Below are 22,516 nucleotides of genomic sequence, written 5' to 3' on the forward strand. Positions count from 1 at the left end.
TTATTTTGCGTCCAACCAAACGCAGCCTATAATATGTATGACAAATATTGTGAGCCACAGATTAGATGCCAAAGGAGAAAAAACACAAGAAAAAAATCACGTCTTATCAGTATTATCAGAGAGAGTGGCAATTCCCCATGTCATAGGACACGCATGAACACCACGAAAGAATCAAGGATAAATTTAAACGCATTGTACGGTTCCACTGCAGCATCCAAATAAGCTTTCCCCATGCAGACTCAGAAGGCTCTCACGTTAATGGATCAGAAGGTACCCAAGTGAAATCACCATCCAAATAAAACCCGGAATTGCAGGACCAATGTGCTAAATGCTTCCGAATTTTGTGAAGGGGGAATATTGTGCCGCTTCCACAAAAAACTCTCGACACCATGGTCATATCCCCTGAAAGCTATCTGATATGATCCACCACACCCTACTTCATTCCTGAGGCTGAACAACACAATAAGATGTCATATGGTGATATCCACATAGGTATCACAATAAATGATCAACTGCCTAAAACTGTTCCACTCAGACAGCAAATGTCAAATGTCCATTGGAGCTGGCTGCCACTCCTCACAAAGAAAACAAACACCAGATAATTAAGAGGTGTGTCAAGCCATATTGTGTCATAAAAGAGCACCGCTACAGAAAGGGGTAAGTCATCTAACGGCCAATTTTGTGTTGATCTAAAGGGATATGGCTATTCCTTAGGATGATTCAGACCATCTACTTGGCATAGGCTATATAGTAAGCAGTAACCCATCTAGTGAGGTCCAGATTGTTAACCAAATAAATAACCATTGTTGTTGGTGCTATAGCTATCACCTCAGCCCATCATCGAGTTTTAGACCATATAATAAAAAAATGCTCTTCCTCAGAAGATCTAATGTACACTATCCTCTAAACAGTAAGTAATAGTAGCCAGAATGCATTTATAGGATTTCATACTCATAGAAGGTACCTCAGATTCCATAGTTCAATTCTGACTTTTCTACTAAGGAACTACAACCTGAATAAAATAGAAATAGACCAAACCAACAAGGATCAGTTTTAACGATTGAAGACAAGTACCTCATAACCAGTACAAGGAAATCCTCATCTTAATTCTCCCATTAAAAATTGTAGGAATAGTTCAATCCAATAAAGGATCGCATTATACCAAAACTACAAATGCATATAAAATAAAAAAGTAAACCAATCTAACTGACTACTGCTTAAGAGCATAGAAACAGATCAAAATGTCTCAGTAACTAAGAAAAAAAGCAAGAATGTACATACCACATCTGGCTAATTAGTACAGTTTTAGAGAGTAGAGCACCTAAGGTTACCTTTCAGTCTTCAAAATCACCAGCATTCTCCAGCAAGTAATTGACTGCTAATTCCTCATTACGGTCACAAGCTAAAAATGCTTCAATGACAAGGGCTCTATCAAACCCCATTGCTTCAAGCTGGAAGAGAAATAAACGTGTGAGGGAATCATTAAGAAAGAAACACAGGGAAAAAGGAGGCACGAACAAAGAATAATGGAGAACCATACGCGTTCAATAGCCTCTTGTTCGGCTGGTGTCACACTGATAGCATGGGGCATATCTTGCTCAGGCTGATCAAAAAGATCTCTGAAACCAAATAATTACATATTTTTCTTCAATCAGCAGATTTTAAACAAGGTATCATAGGGTTTACAAACTAAGGCACCCACGGGGAAAAGATGCTAATGTAGCCCAAGAATTCATAGTACATAGTCATAGACACCAAATTAAGAAGAGCAACCCAATTGGACATATAGCTCGAATCAAAAGGAACGAATAATGCCAGCCTTCAAAAGATGCCCCACATTCATGATTCAACAGAGCTATTAAGCTAAAATAGGCTTTACCAAATGGCAGGCCAAATTTATAGAGCAAGCTATCTTTTATGCTCTCATCTTTCATATTGGAAATTCAGTCAGGTAGATAGCTGCCTAGAATTTAAGCATAAAACAAGTATATTTCCGCAGATGTTTAATCTGAAGACCATCCATGACTAGAATCCAGCATAAAGTGTTCCTCTCATGCCCCACTAGACAGCAAACTAAATATGGAAAGAAGAATTTATCAGAAAATTTGGTTTTTTCACATTCTTTAGTTTCAGTTGGCCAGTTGTGGCAGTGTCTACTCTTGCCACAAGAACAACTTAGACATGGCAAAGCACATCCATCTCAAGTGGACCACCATCAGTTTTCAGTTTTCTGTAAGGAGCACCATACTTTTGGCCAACAGAAAGAAAAAGATGGAGCAGGGAAGTTCAAGCTATCTTAAAATATATCAGAAATTTGCAATAATCATAATAAGCAAAAGCTTCATGATAAACAGACAGCGTCAAAAGCAAAAGAATTAATCATTGTGGTAATTTGGTGAAGAGTAATTACAGTATGGAGCAGAGATGTGAAGCAGAACAATGTATCATAGGACAAGCAGCAGAACCAAATTTCTTATATTTACTAATAGTCAAATGTGTCTGAATTACTCACCCTTCAGAACCTTCAAGAGGTTCATTAATTAGCTGAAGGAACTCAGCATGGTGCTCCTGAATTAGTCTCAGAAGTTGAGGATTTTGCTTGCTTAGCTCCTGGAGCATTGGCTGTAACAGAAGAAGCAGCTTAGCTCTAGAATTCTGAAATAGTAAGAAAGCAACCCCTTCAGGAAAACATACAGACCTGTAGAATTTGTGGATTGGCTTGAACCATTGAACGCAATGCTTGGAACTAGAAGCACTCAAATAAAAGAAATACAATTCAAGATCAGTAGTGGTATAAATCTTAACTAATGAAATGTGCGTGCATCAAGAGAACAAAAGTTTTGCATGTCAACCAGATTGCAAACAACACCAAGTATATAAAGCAAATGCTATAAAAAAGAAACAAGTATACAAAGGAAACCTAAAAAACAGTAAAAAAGAATATATATATATATATATATATTATTGTTAGTGTCTAAGCACATGCAATGACCATAAAAGGTAGATATTCAGTTTTGTTTTCTAGTGCAAATAGTCTTGCAGCATCTGTACTCGATTGCAAGCAACACAGGGTTAAGAGAAGATGTTAAATCTTTCATCCTTTACCAAATTATAAAATCAAAATAACAATATAGAGTACAAGAGAAGTTGGATTGCATGCCTGCCAAAATAAGCTTAGTCACCCTAAAAATTATTTCTTCTATAACTTCAAGATATTATCATTACCATCAACTTGCAGTGGAACACTTGGAACTCACAATTAAAGTTCATGACTCAGCATGGTTTAATACTTTAGATAAGGACATATAATAAAGCCAGCAACTGCATCAACTAAAAGTTGATATTAACAACTGAAGGAACACGGCTCCATGCAAAATAGCTTCTTTCTCTGTTACAACATATTAGAAGAACTGGCAATGCTTTAGATTGGTTCATCTGAAATTTTGAAGAAACTGTCAATGCTTCATCAGATTACTTGGAATTTTTTTTTTTTTTTTTGGTGTAGATTGCACATTTTTTTGAAGAAACTGTCAATGTTTCAAAATGTTACAACATATTATTGTGGTTTTAACTTTTAAGGATGATAGTGGCCATTGGTTGGTGAAATGGTAAAATCTCAAGTTGACAGTGTGAGAGTATGAGAGCAGCCACTATGTGTTACTGTGTTTAAAAATATAGGTTAGACCTGCATCCAGTCGCCTCTCGCAAGACCCCGGACAGAGAGGACAAATATTGGGTAATGGCCCTTTAGTGGTATGAAGGATCATTCGTTTTCTGATTCTTCTGGTGTAGATTGCACATTTTGCTTTTTTTTTTTTTTCTTTGATGGATTGCACATTTTGCTAATCCCCCCAGCGCCTTGCCAACCAAAACTACTTGTTTTAACCCTGCCACTCCAGAAACTTCGGGCATTTTTGCTGGGATTGGATATTATGAAAATTAACACTTGAGACACAGGTACATTTTGAAACTTTCTCCTCAAGTTTGCATCTTATAGGCGAAGAAAAGAGACAATTATATCCATGGTTTAAAATGTCCATATATTTCCTTATATTTCCATTTCCACAGGTACTCGATGAAAACTACTACTGCTATGTGGAGTACAAGAGAAAGTATTATAACATTAGTTTGCAACAACATTTTAGATATGTGTAGTAGCAGTGTTTTTGCCCACCTAATGGACATGAATACTGCTATGAGCCAACTCGAAATTCTTTTCAAACCTGAAGATAAATCTTAGTTTTTATTGTATAAAAAGTTATCTGATTGATTTATTGCACTTCTTATGACTCTTAAAGTTTACAGGACAACACCTTAGTGTATTATTTTACCTATTAACCTTAGTTTCTTAGTTTTTTTTTTCTTTTTTGATGATTTGGAACAAGATAATAAATTAATAATTTAAAAGGGTCTACCTATGCATCTTATATCATTGCATAGAATAGCTATTTATATTTTTACATATTTCACAATGTTTCCAAAAATGTATAATTTTTATAATATTTCCATACAAGGAATGCTACTTGCAAATCAATTAGGAGTAGGACAGCTTGTTATAGAAGGGGACTCCAAGGTGGTGGTGGGGCAGTTGCAGAACCCCGAGGAAACCATATGGTGCTACAGAAATGAAGTCAAAAAATTTAAGTGGCTGACAAGGAATATGTCTGTTAGTACACAATGGGTGGAGAGATCAGCAAATGCCACCATTTTCATGAAGTCTCTGCTACAACCAGCCAGATACCTTACCAACCTTGTACTCTATCTATGTAGGATTCTGCAAGTCTTTCTTTCTTTTTTTATGAAGTTTTAAACATCCAATTATGAATTGCCACCATTTTCATTTGCTTCTAAATGAAATATTATTTGCATTTTAATTGTAAAAATATGTAGGACCAAATATTACGTAAATGTATACAAGTCAGGAATAATTGATTTTCCAATCCAACATAAGGCTTCATAGAATAGTAACCGCACCTGCTGGCTGTTTCTAAGGAAATCAAGCGATCCACCAGCAGCAGCACTGGGATTAAGTGTCTCCTGGTATAATTTATTTCAAAATAAAGTTCTTATAAAGGAACATGTATGAATCACAAGTAATGACAGTTAAAGAGCACTCACCTGAGGAAACAAGTTTAGAGGAGAAGAATTAGGTGCTCCAGATAGAGGTGCAGACCCTGCTACACCAGTGTCAATTGTGGGATTAGCCCCACCAGATGCCTGATTAGAAGGGAAGCTAGCCACTGGGACAGCAACCTCTGTTGCTTCTGGAATACCCTGAAGAACAGGCCCAAAGTCAATTACTAAAACCCAATAAAAGCATAAAGTGAAACACCATAAAGATTGAACATACAGAATATAAATAATCCACAGCTCGCTCTGGATTGTTGTAAGCTGCACGAAGTGCACGTGTGACAGTCTCCTTGTCCCAGTTTCCACCACCCATATCCATTATCTGTTGAGTAATCTGCTCAAGATTATTACCAGCAACCAAATTGGATGCAGCTTGACCATAGACATCAGATGCAGGAACCCTGGAATTAAGATTTCAAATTGTCAATATGACAAACTTATCGTACAACCTAAATTATGAAAGGTTGAATAGAAAAATTTGGAGAGAGGGCATGATTTAGTATACTTATATAAAGCTCAAACAAATGTACATGTACAAAAAAAGTAAATAAACATAGATAAGATGGAAAAGATCTAACATTTTATCTAATGGTAGCCATGTAGCATGCATATGTCAACCAACCAACGTACATGTAGAAGCCTGAATTTTAAGTGTTGGCATGCAGACATGGAAGTACGAGCATGCAGTCATCTGCATGAAATAAACATGCTAAAATCTAATTCCAGTTACAAGCTTAAAATTTAGGACCAATCAGGTGTACCCCTAGATATAGTTTTATACATTAATGAACTTTTGTTACTCATCAAATAAATTATGTGCAACTCTACCAGCATGACTATTGGTATAAAAGTTTTGAATAAATCTTCATGCAGCATAGTTCACTCAATTAAATTGGGTTTTTCCTTCCTCCCTTGCTGGAACTGTTCTTGAACTGGTAAATAGAAATTTTTTATTGTTGTTTCATAGAGAATATTCCAACCATATGGATATTTCTTCTTGTTGTTTTCCTTCCTGTTTCTTCTTCTTCTTTCCTTCTTTCTCTTCTCCATGCTCTGGGGGTGCTTTCATCCCTTCTATCTCCTCTTCTTTGGTAGTTGGGCTGCTTTGGAATAAATAGTAGGTATGCTAGGAGCAAGTAGAAGAGAATAAAGAGGTGAGCAGCCTCCTTAGAGGAGACTTTATAGCACTTTGGGTGGTTCTGTAACCTCCCCTTCTCTTAAAAGAATGAAACCTAGGACCCCACTTCAAAGTGAGGGAGGGACAGGCTTGGGGATATTTTAATTTTTAAGTAGTGAAAAAGAGATTTGTTGAGACCACTTAAGTCTTTTTATTGGCCCAGTCACATGTGGACCCAATCATATGTTCTTATTTAAAAGAGTCACAATGAGCTTTAAAGTAGGCCCAAACAGTGTTTTAAAAGGCACACCTGAGGTGCAAGGCGAGGCGTTTTCGAGAGTAGGCACCTCGCATGGGTCAAGGCGCTCACCTCTGTGCCTAAGGTGTGCGCCTCAGACCAGGCGCCAGGCGGTCCAGGCGCGCGCCTATATTTGTTGCCTTTTGTTTTTTAATTTGTTTTTAAATTGACTTTTATAGATAGATTATAATGGCTATGTGTATAGATTATTTCCTTTTATGTGCCAATAGCAAATTCAAAAGAAAGTCACGGCCCTCTCGAGAGAAAAAAACTTGCCATGCAAGGCTTCTCAGACTCCCAGTATCAGTCGAAGTCTCAAGCCCTCAGCCCCTACGTTCTTCTTGGATCAACAAGTTCAGGCCATCTCTCAATCGAACAGCCACCTTCGACGTTCTATCAGAGGCCATCTCTTAGTTGGACGACCAACAGGCTTTCAGCAATCAGCATCAGGTATTTCAGTATTTTTTTCTTCTTTTTTTACACTGAAAACATGGGTTCTGCCCGCCCCCTTCTTCTTCTTCTTCTTTTCTTCTTCTCTTCTCCTTCTCCTTCTCCTTCTTCTTCTTCTCCTCCTTCTTCTTCAGTTCTTCTTCTTGTTCACAGAAAAACAGGGGCTCCGCCCACTTGTTTTTTTTCATTGTCTTTCTTCTGAAATTTTTTTACAGTAAAACAGGGGCTCTGCCCCCACCCCTTCCTCTTCTTTTCTTCTCCTTCTTCTCCTTCTCCTCCTTCAGTTCTTCTTCTTGTTCACAGAAAAACGCCCACTCTTGTTACTTGTTTTTTTTTTTCATTGTCTTTCTTCTGAAATGTTTTTACAGTAAAACAGGGGCTCCGCCCCCTTCTCTTATGAAATATTTTTACAGTAAAACAGGGGCCACCCATTCTTCTTCTTCTTTTCTTCTCCTTCTTCTTCTTCTCCTCCTTCTTCTTCAGTTCTTCTTGTTCACAGAAAAACAGGGGCTCCGCCCACTCTTGTTACTTGTTTTTTTTCATTGTCTTTCTTCTGAAATGTTTTTACAGTAAAACAGGGGCTCTGCCCCCTTCTCTTCTGAAATATTGTTCAAGAAAAATAGGAGCTAATAATTAAGTAATTAACTTTGCTAGTTGATATTTTCCTGATTTCTTAGAATTTCTACATGTTTTTTTATATTTTTTTAGTTTTTTTTATTTTGTGCGCCTCACCTTGCACCTTGCGCCTCAGGCATTTGGAAACTGTCGCTTTTTGTGCGCCTTTCGCTTTTAAAACACTGGGCCCAAATGACTGACCCATTACCAAAAGGACCAGAACCTAGAATTCAGCAGAGACAAGTGGAATGGGCAGCACCTGAGACTAAGGGTGTCAATTGGACTGGATTTGGTCCAATCCAATCCAGTTCAATGTGAGTCTATTACAAATGGACCAGGTCCAGTCCAATCCAATGAATATTTTGGACTGGTCCAACTCAATGTCTGGATTGTCCAATCTCTTCAGATTTTTTTAATTCAGATTAATTCTAATCCAAACCCGGTCCATTGACACCTATATTCTTATCTTCTATAAATGAACCAGATATTGGCTCAATCCAACCCAATCCAATATAAATTCATTATGGATGGACCAGGTCCAATCCAATCCAATAAATACTTTGGACCATTAACTCTGAACTGGTTCAATTCAATGTCTTGTTGGTCCATCCAACCTGTCCAAATTGATTTTGGCTTGGACAGGATCCAATCCAAAACCAGTCCATTGACACCCCTACCTGAAACGGGGTCACAGGAAGGCTAAAACTCAATTTTCATGGGTGCAGCCTACGCAACCCAGGGCAATCTGGAATTGGAGGGGTTGTTAGAGACAACAACAGAAACATGTCTTGGTGATTCAGGCCGGCTTGGGCCAGGCATCTCTCTAAAAGCAGAAATCCTAACCTTTGTTCAAGGACTAAACCTTATTTATATGCAAGGTTGAAGGATGCGGTAGTGGAGGGAGATTGTCAAACAGTCATAGCATCGATGCAAGCTGATGGGGACATTCTTTGGATTTTCAGGCCATTTGTAAGACAGGCTAAAGAATTAGAACTGAACAGCATGCTCAAGTGCATACCACAGTCTGCAAATATCTTGGCTGATGCTCTAGCTAAAACAGGGGTAACAACTAGACTTGGCAAAAAGTCGACCCAACACATGAACCCAACCAGACCTGACCCAACCACCGACCCAACCTGAAAAAACGGGTTAGAGCCCCTATGCAGTGACCCGAACTAAAAGTCAGCCTAAGCTGGCCCAACCTGAGGAGAATCTGGGTCGGGTCAGGTTGGGCCACACGTCACTGCTAGGTCACCTATTTTCATACCAACATTTTCAAGCCAATGTTGACCTGGTTGGTTTAAACGTCCAAACCATTTGAGCCAGACAATTAAACCCGTATTTTTGGTAAAAAAAACGTTGACTTAGTCAAAAAACAGCTGACCCAGGAAGTTGAACCATTGAACTGTCTGACCCATGGATACCCCCTACCTGAATATTTAGAGCTAGGGTCTAGTCTTTGCTGACCCAACCCGAAATAACCCAAAAATGTTTTATCCCCACTCAATCTGACCTGACCTGACCCGAATCAGATTGCCAGATCTAGTAACAACTGATAGTCTTTTATGGGGAACACTTGGCCAGGATTGAATGTGTAGATTCTGTTTCTAAATACTATAGCTATCAAATCAAGGATTGCCCTGTACTTCTTCCTTTCAACTCATACTTTCAGGTAGGAGACTATTATTAATAAAAATTATAAGGCCTGAATAAAATAGACCTTTAACAGAACCCATTTATTCAGTCCTGGCCAAGTGGGTTATGGCAAGTTGGTTACCCATTTAACAGAACCCACATCATCCAAGAAAAATAGAACACAAGCAAGTTGGTTACCCCCTCTGGAAGGAGTTGTAAAGTTGAACTTTGATGGGAACAGTCAAGGCAATCCAGGACCTTCGGGTATAGGAGGAATCTTGAGAAATAAGGATGGCAACATTTTGTCCTTATTCTCAGGTCCAGTGGGTTATGGAGACTCTACAAGGGCTGAGGTATTAGCTGTGGTACAAGTACTACAGATTTCCAACCAACTTGGAGTGACTAATTTGATAGTTGAAGGAGACTCTAAGGTGATAGTGGGATGGATGTCGGACCCAGAAACTGTTGTTTGGGGATATAGGGGCATCATCAAAAAAGTCAAATGGCTTACGAGAACCATGTCAGTTAACTTTCAGTGGGTTAGTAGATCGGCAAATGCTTTGGCAGATTCTTTAGCTAAACAAGGGGCTTCAAGGGATTCTCTGTTTTTGGCTAATTTGTAACTGCAATTTGAAAAGAGTTGGGTTTGGAACCACCTTTAAGGGGAGGTAACACCTTGTGCCTCCTCTTTAAATAAAATCCCATTCATTCATCAAAAAACAGAATCCATTTATTCAATAATAAAATAAGATATAACAGTACCTATAGTGAGTTTGAAGCAGTACAACAAATCAAGTAACCAAAGATTTTCATTATAAAAAAAAAAAAAAAAGCTGGCCAAACACAGGGAGTTTGAAGCTGGTAGTAAGACAACCCAAGGTGAATAATCAGTTTGTGATTATGGAGACGTTGTAGAGCTAGAGTTGGCAGCAAAAAATAAGGTACAACAGTACCTATTGTGAGTTTGAAGCAGTACAACAAATCAAGTAACCAAAGATTTTCATTAAAAAAATCAGCTGGCCGAACACAGGGAGTTTGAAGCTGGTAGTAAGGCAACCCAAGGTGAATAATCAGTTTGTGCTTATAGAGACATTGTAGAGCTAGAGATGACGGCAAAAAAAGTATAACCAAACAGCTATTTCTAGTAGCAGAGATCAAGAAGATAGCGATTTTGTTGGGGATTCTCAAATGGGTTTGATAACAGATGGGGAAATAGTGGCTAAACTTGCTCTGCAAGCTGAACCCTCTTGTGATCCAACCTATGTCGAGTGAAGCCAGTTTCCTTATATATTGAGATGGAGGTGCCAGTGGATGAAGATGATAAATCCTCTAAAGAATCGGCTGCCAACACTGCTACAAGTTGAGAAAAGGAAATTTGTCGATTTTATCTATACTATATATAAAAGTGTGGATGCAAAGTGGAAGTTTTTTTGGATTAAAATTACCCTCTATTTCTTTGTTTGAAAAAAGGTATAAAGTCATTTTATTACAGCTTTAATGGCAATTAAAATGCCCATATTTGTCTATTTAGTCCATCTCTAATTGTAAGGGTTGAAAATGTAACTTCAATTACTACTTTCCACCTCATTTAATCCCCTCTCATTAAGTCTTATACTTGAGGTATTAACTCCCATTTTCTCTTATTGAATCTTATATTTAAATTATTTTTCATTAATAAATGCTACTAATTAGATATATGTCAATATTTTAACAATGTAAACACATATATTTTAAAACTGACTAAAAAACAAAACCATTCTTTATCAAAGTGATGGCTAAGCAATTCAATGATCCAAATCAAATTGATCAACCTATAAAGTCATAGTTAGGTAATAAAATTTTTTAAATAGAAATAAACATAAAAATTACAAAAATGTAGAAAAAATTAAACACATTTATGATATTTTTGTTAATCAAATTAAAAAAAGAAAGTGTAATAAACAAGAATTATTCTTATTGATAATGAAAATGAAATACATAATTTAGAACTCACCAAACATGAAATTATTTTACTATTTGGCAAATATCAATAGTTCAACTTTTGGGGATAAAATAAAAATCAATAAAATATAAAAATACAAAAAAAGTACATATATTTTGCAAAAATACATTTAGGCACATGTATAATATTATATAATTATCGTATTAAACAAAAATAAGGGAAATTCCTGATTAGTACCTTGTACATTGGGCTTAGTGCCACATTAGTCCCTGAACTTTAAAACACGAAAATTCAGTCCTCAAACTTTCAAAACATCCAATTTAGTACCTATCGTTAACCAGCCCATTAACCAACCGTTAAGTGGCATTTAAAAAGACACAAATGCCCTTTCAAATGTCATCTAATTTTCTCTATCAACCATCCAAACATTGATAAAAAATGAACAGTACCAAATCCTTACCTCTTCCATTCAAGAAAGTTTGGGCCACCAAAATGCCCACTGAGACATGACCCCAACTTTCTTGAATAGAAGAGGCAAGGATTTGGGACTATTCATTTTTTGTCAATGTTTGGATGGTTGATAAAGAAAATTAGATGACACTCAAAGGGCATTTGTGTCTTTTCAAATGCCACTTAATGGCTAGTTAACGGTTGATTAACAGCAAGTACTGGATTGGCACGTTTTTTGAAAATTCAAGTACCGAATTGTCGCATTTTAAAGTTCAAGGACCAAAATGGCACTAGGCTCAAAGTAGATACTAATTGGGAATTTTCCCTTATTTTTGCACACAGAATACAAAAATTATAGAAAAAATGAACACATCTACAATTCTATATTTACACTGCTATTAAAATATTAATAAGATTGTGGAGCTTTTGACTAAAATACTCATTTTTTAATTGTCCCTATTAATTGTGAGGTTTAAATTATAAATTGAACTAGTACTTTTCTCCTCATTCAATTCCCTCTATTTAAATCATACATTTCTTTAATAAATGAATAGAAAAAGACATACCAAAAAGATAAAAACATTATAAAAAGAAGAATCTTGCCAAGCAAGTAGGTCTGTCAATGGTACTTGAAACTTCACAACTTGATCCGATTATCACATATTTGGATGAGGTGTTTGTGTAATCAGATTTGCATTTTGCAATCTGCATCCGGTTAATAATAAAAAAAATATATATATAAACAAAAAAATAAAAAATACATATTTATAAAAATTTTTAGATACATTATTAGTATCATTATCATCATCTAGAATTGCCACATGCAAAGCACGTACATGCTTACTAGTTCACTCAAATAAGGATTTATCTAAGGTAGGTGAGATTTAACCTCAAAATGAGTTTTCCTGAAAAGTGTGTGTTCCTACCCAAGAAATGCAAACTACCCCTATAAACCTTTCAATAACTTTTCTTCTGTGTTATATTTATTTTCAAACAGTCTTGTTTTTTTTTCTGACTATACTGCCCAAACCACCATAGCAGGTCCTACTCCCCATACAACCTTCCCTTCTTTTGATAGACCATTCAACTGCCAACCCCATAATAAGGCAATCAGATTTTCTGGAATTGTTAGGCACTGCATAACTCAGAGGTTGCTTCGAGGCTCAACCCAGCCTCCTACCAGAGAGAGGGGGGAAGAGAGAAAACAAAGGAGGAGGAGAGTCTAGTGAGAATTTTCCTTGATTTATTTCCCACAGATCAATGCTACTTGCTCCAATCAACAGAATAACAGAATGTCACGAGCCAGACCCTCTTTCAGTTACTTGGCTGACATGCCTTTCGCCTATATACTCTCTGGAATCTTGGGTCAGCTGAGACAATGGGTCAAGAACACGTTATGCCTTGGGCATGAAAAAATCCTGTTGGGTCTTGCTTGCTAACAGAATATGGTCAAATGATGATAATATAAAATAGAAAAAAAAAAAGCTGCAAGGTGCCAACCAGCTGGTTGGTAAGGTCTCCTGCTGGATGAAGCGGAGACTTGGGATCGAATCCCACCTGTACCTGGGTTGGGGGTTGGGGGATGGGCTCCCCAGTTTTGCAGCCTTTCACAAGATATCAAAAAGAAAAAAGAAAAAAAAAGCATAATATAAAGGAAGGCAGTGGAGTTATTTTGAGTTTTCCTCCAATCAGTGGTGAGTTGGTATGGAGTGGAGTTTACACAAACTAAGTGCCTAGGCACCGATATCAACTAGAGAGACCAAAACAACTAGTCGTTGCTTTACCCATTGAAACATGTATATATGAACCATATAAACGCCTTTTTATGGTTAACATTGAAACTTTGGTTATGATAAAAGGATGTTATGAACAATGAAATTGCCCCCATTGTTAGGCTAGCCTTTGTTACCTAACCCCACTCTTTACTTTTTTTGTTTTTTGATGAATAACCCCACTCTTTACTTTTGCAACCTGCTTATACAAGTTGCATAGTTGCATACAGTTTTCATTGGTTATCCCACCCAAAAAAAAAATCAAACATTATTCCCCATTTACTTCTTGTTTTGCTTTTGAGCTATAGATCAAAGTATCGATACGCCCGATACCCATCAGTGGGTATTGGTGTGTATCAAATTGACTGATACCATACTTTTTTATCAGCTTTAGAGGGATGTAGTCTATCATCCCAGGTTTCTAAAATTTTAAAAATCTGTGTGTATCATTTACCAAAACCTGTATGTATCATTGTATCCATGTGTCCCCATGGTCACCAATACCGATACAATACGCCCAATATCATATTGATATTTTGATCCTTGACTATGAAATGTTCCAATTAGGACCATATGACAATAAAAATATTTTTTTCTGAGAAAAGATCAAGTAAAATTTATTGATAGAGAGGAATAATCGTACAACATACCACTGACAGGAGCTCACAACTACAGAGCCCCCAATAAGAACATTTTTCCCCATTTACTTCTTGTTTTGCTTTTAAGCTATAGATCAAAGTATCGATACGCCCGATACCCATCAGTGGGTATTGGTGTGTATCAAATTGACTGATACCATACTTTTTTATCAGCTTTAGAGGGATGTAGTCTATCATCCCAGGTTTCTAAAATTTTAAAAATCTGTGTGTATCATTTACCAAAACCTGTATGTATCATTGTATCCATGTGTCCCCATGGTCACCAATACCGATACAATACGCCCAATATCATATTGATATTTTGATCCTTGACTATGAAATGTTCCAATTAGGACCATATGACAATAAAAATATTTTTTTCTGAGAAAAGATCAAGTAAAATTTATTGATAGAGAGGAATAATCGTACAGCATACCACTGACAGGAGCTCACAACTACAGAGCCCCCAATAAGAACATTTTTCTTTTTTTTGGTAATAAATAAAAATAAAGATTTATTAATAAGAAAAAACAGTACTTTAGAGAACAAGTTAGAGAAAAAACAGTACTTTAGAGAACAAGTTAGAGAAAAAACAGTACTTTAGAAAAAAACAGCAATCATGAGAAGAACATTTTCTTTTCGGATGAGTAGGAAAATACATTTATTGAGTAAATTATCTAAAAATATACTAAAGAAAACTTGACTTATTTAAGCCAAAAGGAGGCCCAACGTCTTCTCACATTCAGGCTCCAATGACAGTTGACATGCACATCACTTCTGACCACCTGAATGTTAAGCTACTTTGTAATAGGCAATAGCAAAAGGTTTATCAATTCAACTGGCTGGAGAAACCTAACTTGTTCTCTGAAGTTCTTTTCCTTTCATTCCACAAGCTGCAAGCAAACACAGCAATCATGAGAAGATATGGCCCTAGCAAAAGGTTTAACAATTGACCTTAGTGTTAAGCTACTTTGTAATAGGCCATGGCAAAAGGTTTAACAAGTCAACTGGCTGGAGAAACCTAACTTGTTCTCTGAAGTTCTTTTCCTTTCATTCCACAAGCTACAAGCAAATACAGCAATCATGAGAAGATACGGCCCTAATAGACTAGAAACCCAGGACAGGATCTTTTTAGCTGAACCTAATGGTAGGGCTAACAGTTTGCTAATTAATTTATTGATGTTGAAGCAGAATCCATGACAATAAAGTGCAGCAAGAGAAGCCAATCAGCGATACAATGTGCAATATAACAATCAACTCTCAAATGTCAAGTACAAACTATCAAAGTAAAATATTTAACAATTGAATAGAAAGCTGTTCAGTGTGCAGTCTGCAGATCAATAACACAAAACTTAGATTCTTCACAGTCACTCGGCACATGAATTCATAAAGAACTTTGTCAGTAATAAAACATTGAAAAGATAAGAGAAAGATTGTGAATTTGAGACAGAAGACATACTCAGAAGTCGCTCTCTCTGAAGCAGATGTAGTGCTCGTTGAGGCACTGCAATATGAGAACCCATAAGAGCATGCAAGTCAAATAAGTCAAAACTGAAAACTACCACATCCAATGTTACATAAGGATGCACATGGTATTAACTTACCGTGCCTCTGAAGGAACCTCAGCTGCAGCAGGAGGAGGAGATGGTTCAGCTACTGGGGCATTTTTTGTAGGCTGTTCAAAAGTAGGTTCAGTCTTTATAATAATATATAAAACAATGCAATCAAGGAAAAGAAATTACAAACCCCTTTCGCAAGACAGACCTGAGTAGATGAGGCCCCAGATGATCCCATGGCTTTACTCTGCCAAAATAACAAGAGAATTAGAACTTTACATACAGCAAGGAAAAGCTTTTTCTGATATGGTCCAAGCATAATGTCTTACCAAACCATTGTCTTGAAATATCAGGCAAACAAAATATATTTTACATGATCGTAACAGACGATTCATCTAATTATAAGATACTTTCATTTTAAATTATTGTTTGAATCTATTGATATCTGGATACTTGTGCATGCCTAGTGTACCAATGTTAAATATAAAACCAGATACTGCATGGATACTTTTAGGTGTACTCCACAACATTATCACTTTTAAAATATGTAAAGTGGTATGTTTTAACAAATTATACTATTAAAAATATCTGCACATGTTATAAATTTAATAAAATTGGAAAAACATAAGTCTTGACAAATGGCATTTACCTTCAAAAACTAGATAATAAAGACATGATATGATCATAATACATGGGGTATCCATACCCATATCTGTATTCAATATTTTTGGAAATGGAGTCATATCCCTACTCCCCATATCTGGGCCCATCATGTCTGTATCCACATCCAGGTATCATATATCTAAACTACTAGAAGTTTACCATAAAGAAGGACTTCAATACCAATGCACCATTCAAGATGATATTCATCATCTTAAATGTCCAAAGTATGCTTCTTTAAACAATGTTCAATTTACTCATGTCTCAAAAGTTACCAGCAAAGCCCACTCAACCCAGCTCATAATGATGCTTGAATTGCTCTATGTCAAGAGAGATCCCTGTCCAGCAAAGTTGAGGGGCAACAGCAAGGTGCCAACCAGCAGGTTGGTAAGGTCTCCTGCTGGTTGCAGCGGAGACTTGGGATAGAATCCCGCCTGCACCTGGGTTGGGGGATGGGCTACCCCTTGTTGTGTAGCCCTTCAAAAGAAATCAAAAAAAAAAAGTTTAAGGGGCAAGGCAACAGCTCAACTACCTACAATAGGGCAGGCCTCTCCCAATAGGACCTGACAAACCAAAAAAATTGGTTTCCCAAATAATTCCTACCAACATCTCAATACAAGAAGGGGCAAGTGCTTCTCAAGACCTCCCAACAACTCATATAGAATCAGGACCAGCCAACTCAAAAAAATAAAACGCTAAATGCAATTGTGACGCCTCCCCCCCCAGCAGAATAATGGGATAGTAGGCCATAGCCTCTCTAACCTCTGCCCATAGCTCTAATGCTCTTAGACCATCATCTACCCAATTGCTTATGACCTCTCTCAATAATCCTATGGGCCTCCAGTCAACATCCTATCCTTTCTTCTCAGTAAAGGAAATAGAGGGAAGCAACCACTTGACTCGAGGATCAGAATCCACAATCCAAATTCTACAAAATAAAGCCCGTTTATCCAAAATAAAGAGGAAAAGAGACAAAAATGAGGGGAAGCAACATCCATTTCCACCACCTTGCTCAAGCACCTAAAGAAATCAAATTTCCAAAGCATCCACAATGAGGAGAGATAGCATAACTTTTCAGTTATAAGGACAGCTAGAAACTAATAAGCCTAGCTATGCCAGGACCAGATACCATGCCAAACTTAGGTGCTTGGGACAACACTTCTTGTAACATGCTAGGAATGCTCCAAATGGAACTCAATAAGGCATGCAGGCATTAGCTGGAACACGATTAATTTCAAAAATAAAAAAGTCTAAATTTGATGCAGAAAATAAAGATTGAAAGGAGAGAACTACAGCAAGAGATGAGGCAGTGAGAAGAAAGAATGTAAGTGTGGAGAGAAAATAACTCCAAGTCATGGGCGGTAGAAAGTTCCCACTATGTTTTATATTAAAGCTGAAATAAAAGATAAAATTACATCTGTACCCTTAGTGGGGCAGTAACAATAAAACAATAAAGAAATATGGCCCATGGACCCAATAAAGGAATACTCTAACAGCCTCCTAATAAGACATAACAATAAAAATAAAAGCATAACAAGCCCAATAAAGAAAGAAAAGATGTACGCCAGATTATCAATACTGAAAAAGGCTTGGTTATGGGGATACAAGGCCTCTACAATTTTTTTTTTTGAAAAGGTAAGATAAATTTATTAAATCTAACTCATAAAAGTACAAAACAGATGTAACTTGCCACTTGCCACATTTGGACGATTTGAACATATCATTTGATTAGTCTTTCGTGAAGGCTACCTGGGGAAAATCAGTTTAACATGTAATCCCAACTGTTTTTTCATTGCCAGTATTTAAATGACAAAGAACAATTCTATCAAAAGTCACAGACAGCTAAGCAAAATAATGCATGCATAGATAATTGGCAGTTTTCGGATAATTCATTTTTCATGTGGACACTTTCTTGGGTGGGCTCCTCAAATGGTTAGTTATGATCTTCTTATTATGATATTAACCAACACATGTCACGTTATAAGGACCCTAGACACAATTACTGCTCCCGTAGCCTCAAACCAAAACAGACTTTTGTGTAATTTACATTCATTTGCAGCTTCTGTCCTCATGCTGAACTATAGGTAGGGATTGACATACTGGACCCTATCCCTATGAAAATCTGAATCTGACTAAACTTCAGTAGTGTTACTCTGTCATACCCATCCCCACAAATAAAAGGTTTCCTCTACCTCCTCCAACTAAACTTCAGTTAGGATGTTGGATGACCTACAAAACAAGCAAAACATTCAACACCACTGCCACTTGACATCAACCTTTCCCCTCCTGTAAAGCGTGTTATAGTATGTGGACATCAATAAGTAATCTCATTTAACAAATAACTACAAAAGAATCCCCTTCCACTTCAAGTCTCCATAGACCTGAGGAGAAGCTCGTTTTTAACCCCTTGTAGCACGGAAAATATTTTGAACCTTATAATTGTCCTTTCACAATCATGCCCAAGTATGTCACATTAGTCCATTGAGGACTCCTCCACTCCCTCAGGGAGAAGGAACCCATTCATGCATAACCAGCTTTCTAGGGACAGTGCAGGTAGAAACGTATTGCTAACCTATAATGACAGAATCAACGATCACAGCTCTAAAAACTCTTCTCGTGATCATGGAAATCCAACAGGCTACCACCCTTATTGTTGAGGCCAATGATCTCCACCTCTTTTATCATAAAATATTCTAAAAAAAAACATATTCTTGACTACAAACATGACTAATAAAAATACAAAGGCTGGACATAGAATTACTGCAAAATCATATTGTTGTTATAACACTTTAAGGTGAAAAAAAAAAACTAGTACCTTGCTAAGCATGACAACAAGAAAACCATCCTCACTGACTTTGTTCTGTTCCAATGTAGTTTCATCTTTCAACACCTTCCCATTATGAATCAATAACTGTTGCCCACATGGGTAGCTGTCTTTTCCTTGCACATCTTCAATATTCTTCTTTACCGCCATAACCTAAGAAAAAGATGCCACAAAAATTAAACTATTTACATGTAAATTATTATACAATGTCGTTAAGCTCGATTTCAACAAAAACATGAAAAGTTCTATAACCATATAATGCATATACCATTGGTTAAGGAAATGAATCAAGATTCCTTATTTTCCTTTTAACATATACTTGCTCTAGTCATCCGTACCTAGCCTTTTCTTTTCAAAATCCATATTTGATTTGTCCCAAGAAAACAACCTCGCATTACCAACAAAATTCTCTCTTTGTTTCAGCAAATTCGTTCAATAAATTTAAGTATTAGTGCATTCCATTGACATTAGCCCTCAAAATCCATCAACAAGCGAAGCCAAGTGAGAAAAGCGATTATAGAGTACAGAGATAAACAGAGGGAGGAAGACTCACCGTATCGCCGGGCTGAACCCGGATTTCAAAGTGGGTTCCTTTCAATGTCTTTACAGTCAGCTTCATCTCGACTAATTTGCAGAAGCCAATATCAATTTCGAGGAATGTGACTATGTGAGAAGAAAAGGCCAGAAAAGCAAAAACCCTAGAAAGGAAACCCTAGAGTATCTCAGAGATCGAGAGAGAGAAAGAGAGAGATTGGAGAAATGGTCGGAGAAAGAAAAGATAGTGAAGAAGTGCAATGAAAGCTATATATAGTTCACAGTTCACACACACATGGGATATTCCGCTTGCCATATACGGACATATGCAACATGCGACGCTCAATATATCTTCTTAGCTTCTGACAATTTCATAAACGGTCCCTAACGAAGTAACGATCGATCACTTGGCCAACAGGCCAAGTAGCGAAAATTACTAGGGGCTGCCTTGTTTGGAACTTTCTTCCTAAACGCTGTTCTAATGTTTGGAGATGAGATGCCAACATAATAAAACATCCCTCCTTAAATTTATAAGTTATTGCCATGTAGTAATGAGAAATGAGAAATAAGAAATTATTTATTACAAGTTGAAGGGCTACAAGAGCTTAGGGGTAGATCCAAAATGGTGGAAGTAATAAGAAATGATTTAAGTCAAATTTGGGAGTGTTTATTTGAAAAATAAGGTTTAAAACAAGTATTTTTTCTAAAAAGTACTTATGAACATTTGGTGAAAAAACACTTATTTTAAATAGGGCCAAGATAAGCCAAAAAGGAAATAAGTACTTAAAAATAAGCCCAAAATTTGGGTTTCTCAAATTCGAGCTTATTTCCCAAATGTAAATAAATATTTATTGGTATAGTCACTATCCAAAATAAGTGATTATTTGAAAAAACACTTATCTTTAAGGACTCCCAAACTTAACCTAAGTGCCCATAATTTAAGGATGGATATGGTACAAAATAAAACTTAATGGACAGGATTCATGTAAATCCCATGTAGTTGGGAGGGGTTTAGATGATGATGTTATGGAGATTGTCACAGGTGGTCTTATTGGTATCATCCTCTTCCATTCATCCAATGGCGGTTATTTTGATTGGTGGGTCTTTTCATGTAAATCACTCCATGCTTTGGTTAGTCTCATGATAGCCATGTAATGTGATGAGGTAAGGAAAGAATGAATGAAATAATAATGAGAGTACAAAAAGGATATAGTAACTTCCATATTTGGAAATTTGAGCTTGTCCTATATTATCAACAAAAGACATTTATGTCAGGTTGGCACATGTCAAGTTAGCAACTAGCATTAAAAATTTTTCAAAGTCTTGTATAGATCTCATAGCATTGCTAGTATTTTTCAAAGTCTTGAAGGTTTTGTATCCTTTTTGGTCTATACATTGCAGGTAAGATCTCTATTCGGTGTGCAAATGTATTTTCAAACTGCAAAGGATTATTGAAACATTGAAGGAAAAAGGTAGGGAAAGCGGGGTTTTTAAAACTGGACTGCACAAGGAACCGTTATAGGGGCCGATTCTCAAGTTGAACAGTCTGATTGTTTGGTTCGAATGAATAGCTCATTCTTAACTTAATAAATTAAAATAAAAAATAAGAAATGGCCAAAAACTGTTGTATGAGTGGATGGTTTAACGATTTGACCACTCGGATCAACGAGTCACTGACCAAATCAATGATTTGAGGTCAAAAAGTTGTTTTGGGGTGAAATAGAATCAGTTACCTGAGATTTTTTTAACCATGAAATAAATGAAGGGAATTGTAAAGGTTTCCCTACCTTTTCCCTTCAAACCAAACATAGCCTAAGGTGCAAGAATTATGCCTTGCATGGGGAGATTCATGACATTCATCATGGCTTCTATTTCTTAGTTAATTCATTTGATCTTTGTAATTCAATGTCTAAGCAAGTTTGAAAAATGCAATTGATCATTGGCTAGCTAGTCTTTCTTTTTCTACTATGGGAGAGTGGATTAGTGGTCCCCCTTCCTTTTTGATGGATTGGATGATGTTACTAAATCCTTAAACTCTTCTAGCAGGAATGCATTTTATTTCGGTGTTTGCCAAAAAAAAAAAGGATTTGGGCATTTATGCACCAAGGCCTACTTATAAGTTCGATTATGTCTGATTTGGGCTAGGTCAGGAGTATGAAGCAAAGTTAGGCTAAACTTATCCCTATTCAATATATGTATTAGATGGATAACTTATACAATGATATGAAGAAAGGCTTGGGCGTCTCTTAGTTTTTTGTGCCAATTGTAGAGAATTCTTAAGTCATTTTCTCTTTTCTCTTGGTGCTCTTTTGCTCATAAAGTTTGTTTTTAGTGTGTATCTTCTTTGCATTGTTCGAATTCTTTTATCTTGTAACTTGAGCATTTATGAATAAATTATGCATTTATGGCTTAAATAAAGGGTTGGATTATGTGTGTTGTGCATGTTCAACAAATGAGTCAAATTACACTTTTATAATAATGTTTTTTATAGGGGAAATTACTTAGGCCCCATTTGCTTTTCGGTAATTTATTCACGTAGGTAAGTATTTCATAGGAAACACTTACATGCGTAACTGCCAAGTAAAATAATGACAATTTTAACTATAAAAATTCATTGTTAAAAGAGGCAATTTGTCCCATCCAAGTGTTTGGCAACTCCCCCCCCCCCCCCCCCCCCCCCCCAAGGTGGAAAAGTTACTTGTCCACCGGGGAGACAGATAATAGGGAAAAGAGTCCAACAAGGTAGAAAGCCTTCTAGGATAGATATTTAAGGAACACTTAATAAAAGAGCCTTTCATGGAAATTCCCATTTCATATATAGTTCAAATCAGCTTTAAAATGGTAACATTTTCCCTCATTACATTCAGCTCAAAGTAGAAGAGGATTAATGGTTAA

The 22,516-nt window shown here is 36.7% G+C and overlaps 1 protein-coding gene across 4 annotated transcripts; it reads right to left on the reverse strand.

Annotated features, from left to right (window-relative positions):
* Positions 1-61: 61 nt before the first annotated feature.
* On the reverse strand, positions 62-19,941 carry LOC104589833 (ubiquitin receptor RAD23b-like). Of its 4 annotated transcripts, none has more exons than XR_734026.3 (14): positions 19,641-19,941; positions 19,079-19,240; positions 15,812-15,850; positions 15,652-15,722; positions 15,507-15,551; positions 5,351-5,531; positions 5,119-5,274; positions 4,975-5,037; positions 2,699-2,746; positions 2,513-2,622; positions 1,541-1,619; positions 1,332-1,451; positions 965-1,012; positions 62-450 (listed from the first exon to the last, which is right to left on the reverse strand). XR_734026.3 is itself a non-coding variant. In XM_010248269.3 (13 exons), exons 1-12 carry the CDS (start codon positions 19,704-19,706, stop codon positions 1,335-1,337), a joined length of 1,137 nt encoding a protein of 378 aa, XP_010246571.1. In that variant the 5' UTR covers positions 19,707-19,941; the 3' UTR covers positions 62-450; positions 1,332-1,334. The 4 variants fall into 4 exon arrangements, 2 of the variants coding, with proteins under 2 accessions (XP_010246571.1, XP_088754757.1); XR_016082714.1 differs by having other exon boundaries at positions 15,794-15,850; positions 19,641-19,938; XM_010248269.3 differs by lacking the exon at positions 965-1,012.
* Between the last annotated feature and the right edge of the window lie 2,575 nt (positions 19,942-22,516).

The sequence above is a fragment of the Nelumbo nucifera genome, chromosome 2 (genome assembly GCF_055504915.1).
Source record: "Nelumbo nucifera cultivar China Antique chromosome 2, China Antique-T2T, whole genome shotgun sequence".
NCBI lineage: Eukaryota > Viridiplantae > Streptophyta > Magnoliopsida > Proteales > Nelumbonaceae > Nelumbo > Nelumbo nucifera.

Bases quoted from the DNA above. Each gene is read 5' to 3' on its own strand.
- LOC104589833 (XM_088898631.1), bottom strand. From the start codon at position 19,706: ATGAAGCTGACTGTAAAGACATTGAAAGGAACCCACTTTGAAATCCGG. The intron at 15,851-19,078 runs GTACTAGTTTTT...TTATTTTGGCAG, and splicing joins TTGTTGTCATGCTTAGCAAG to AGTAAAGCCATGGGATCATC. The intron at 1,452-1,540 runs GTATGGTTCTCC...TTTCTCTTCCAG, and splicing joins AACAAGAGGCTATTGAACGC to CTTGAAGCAATGGGGTTTGA.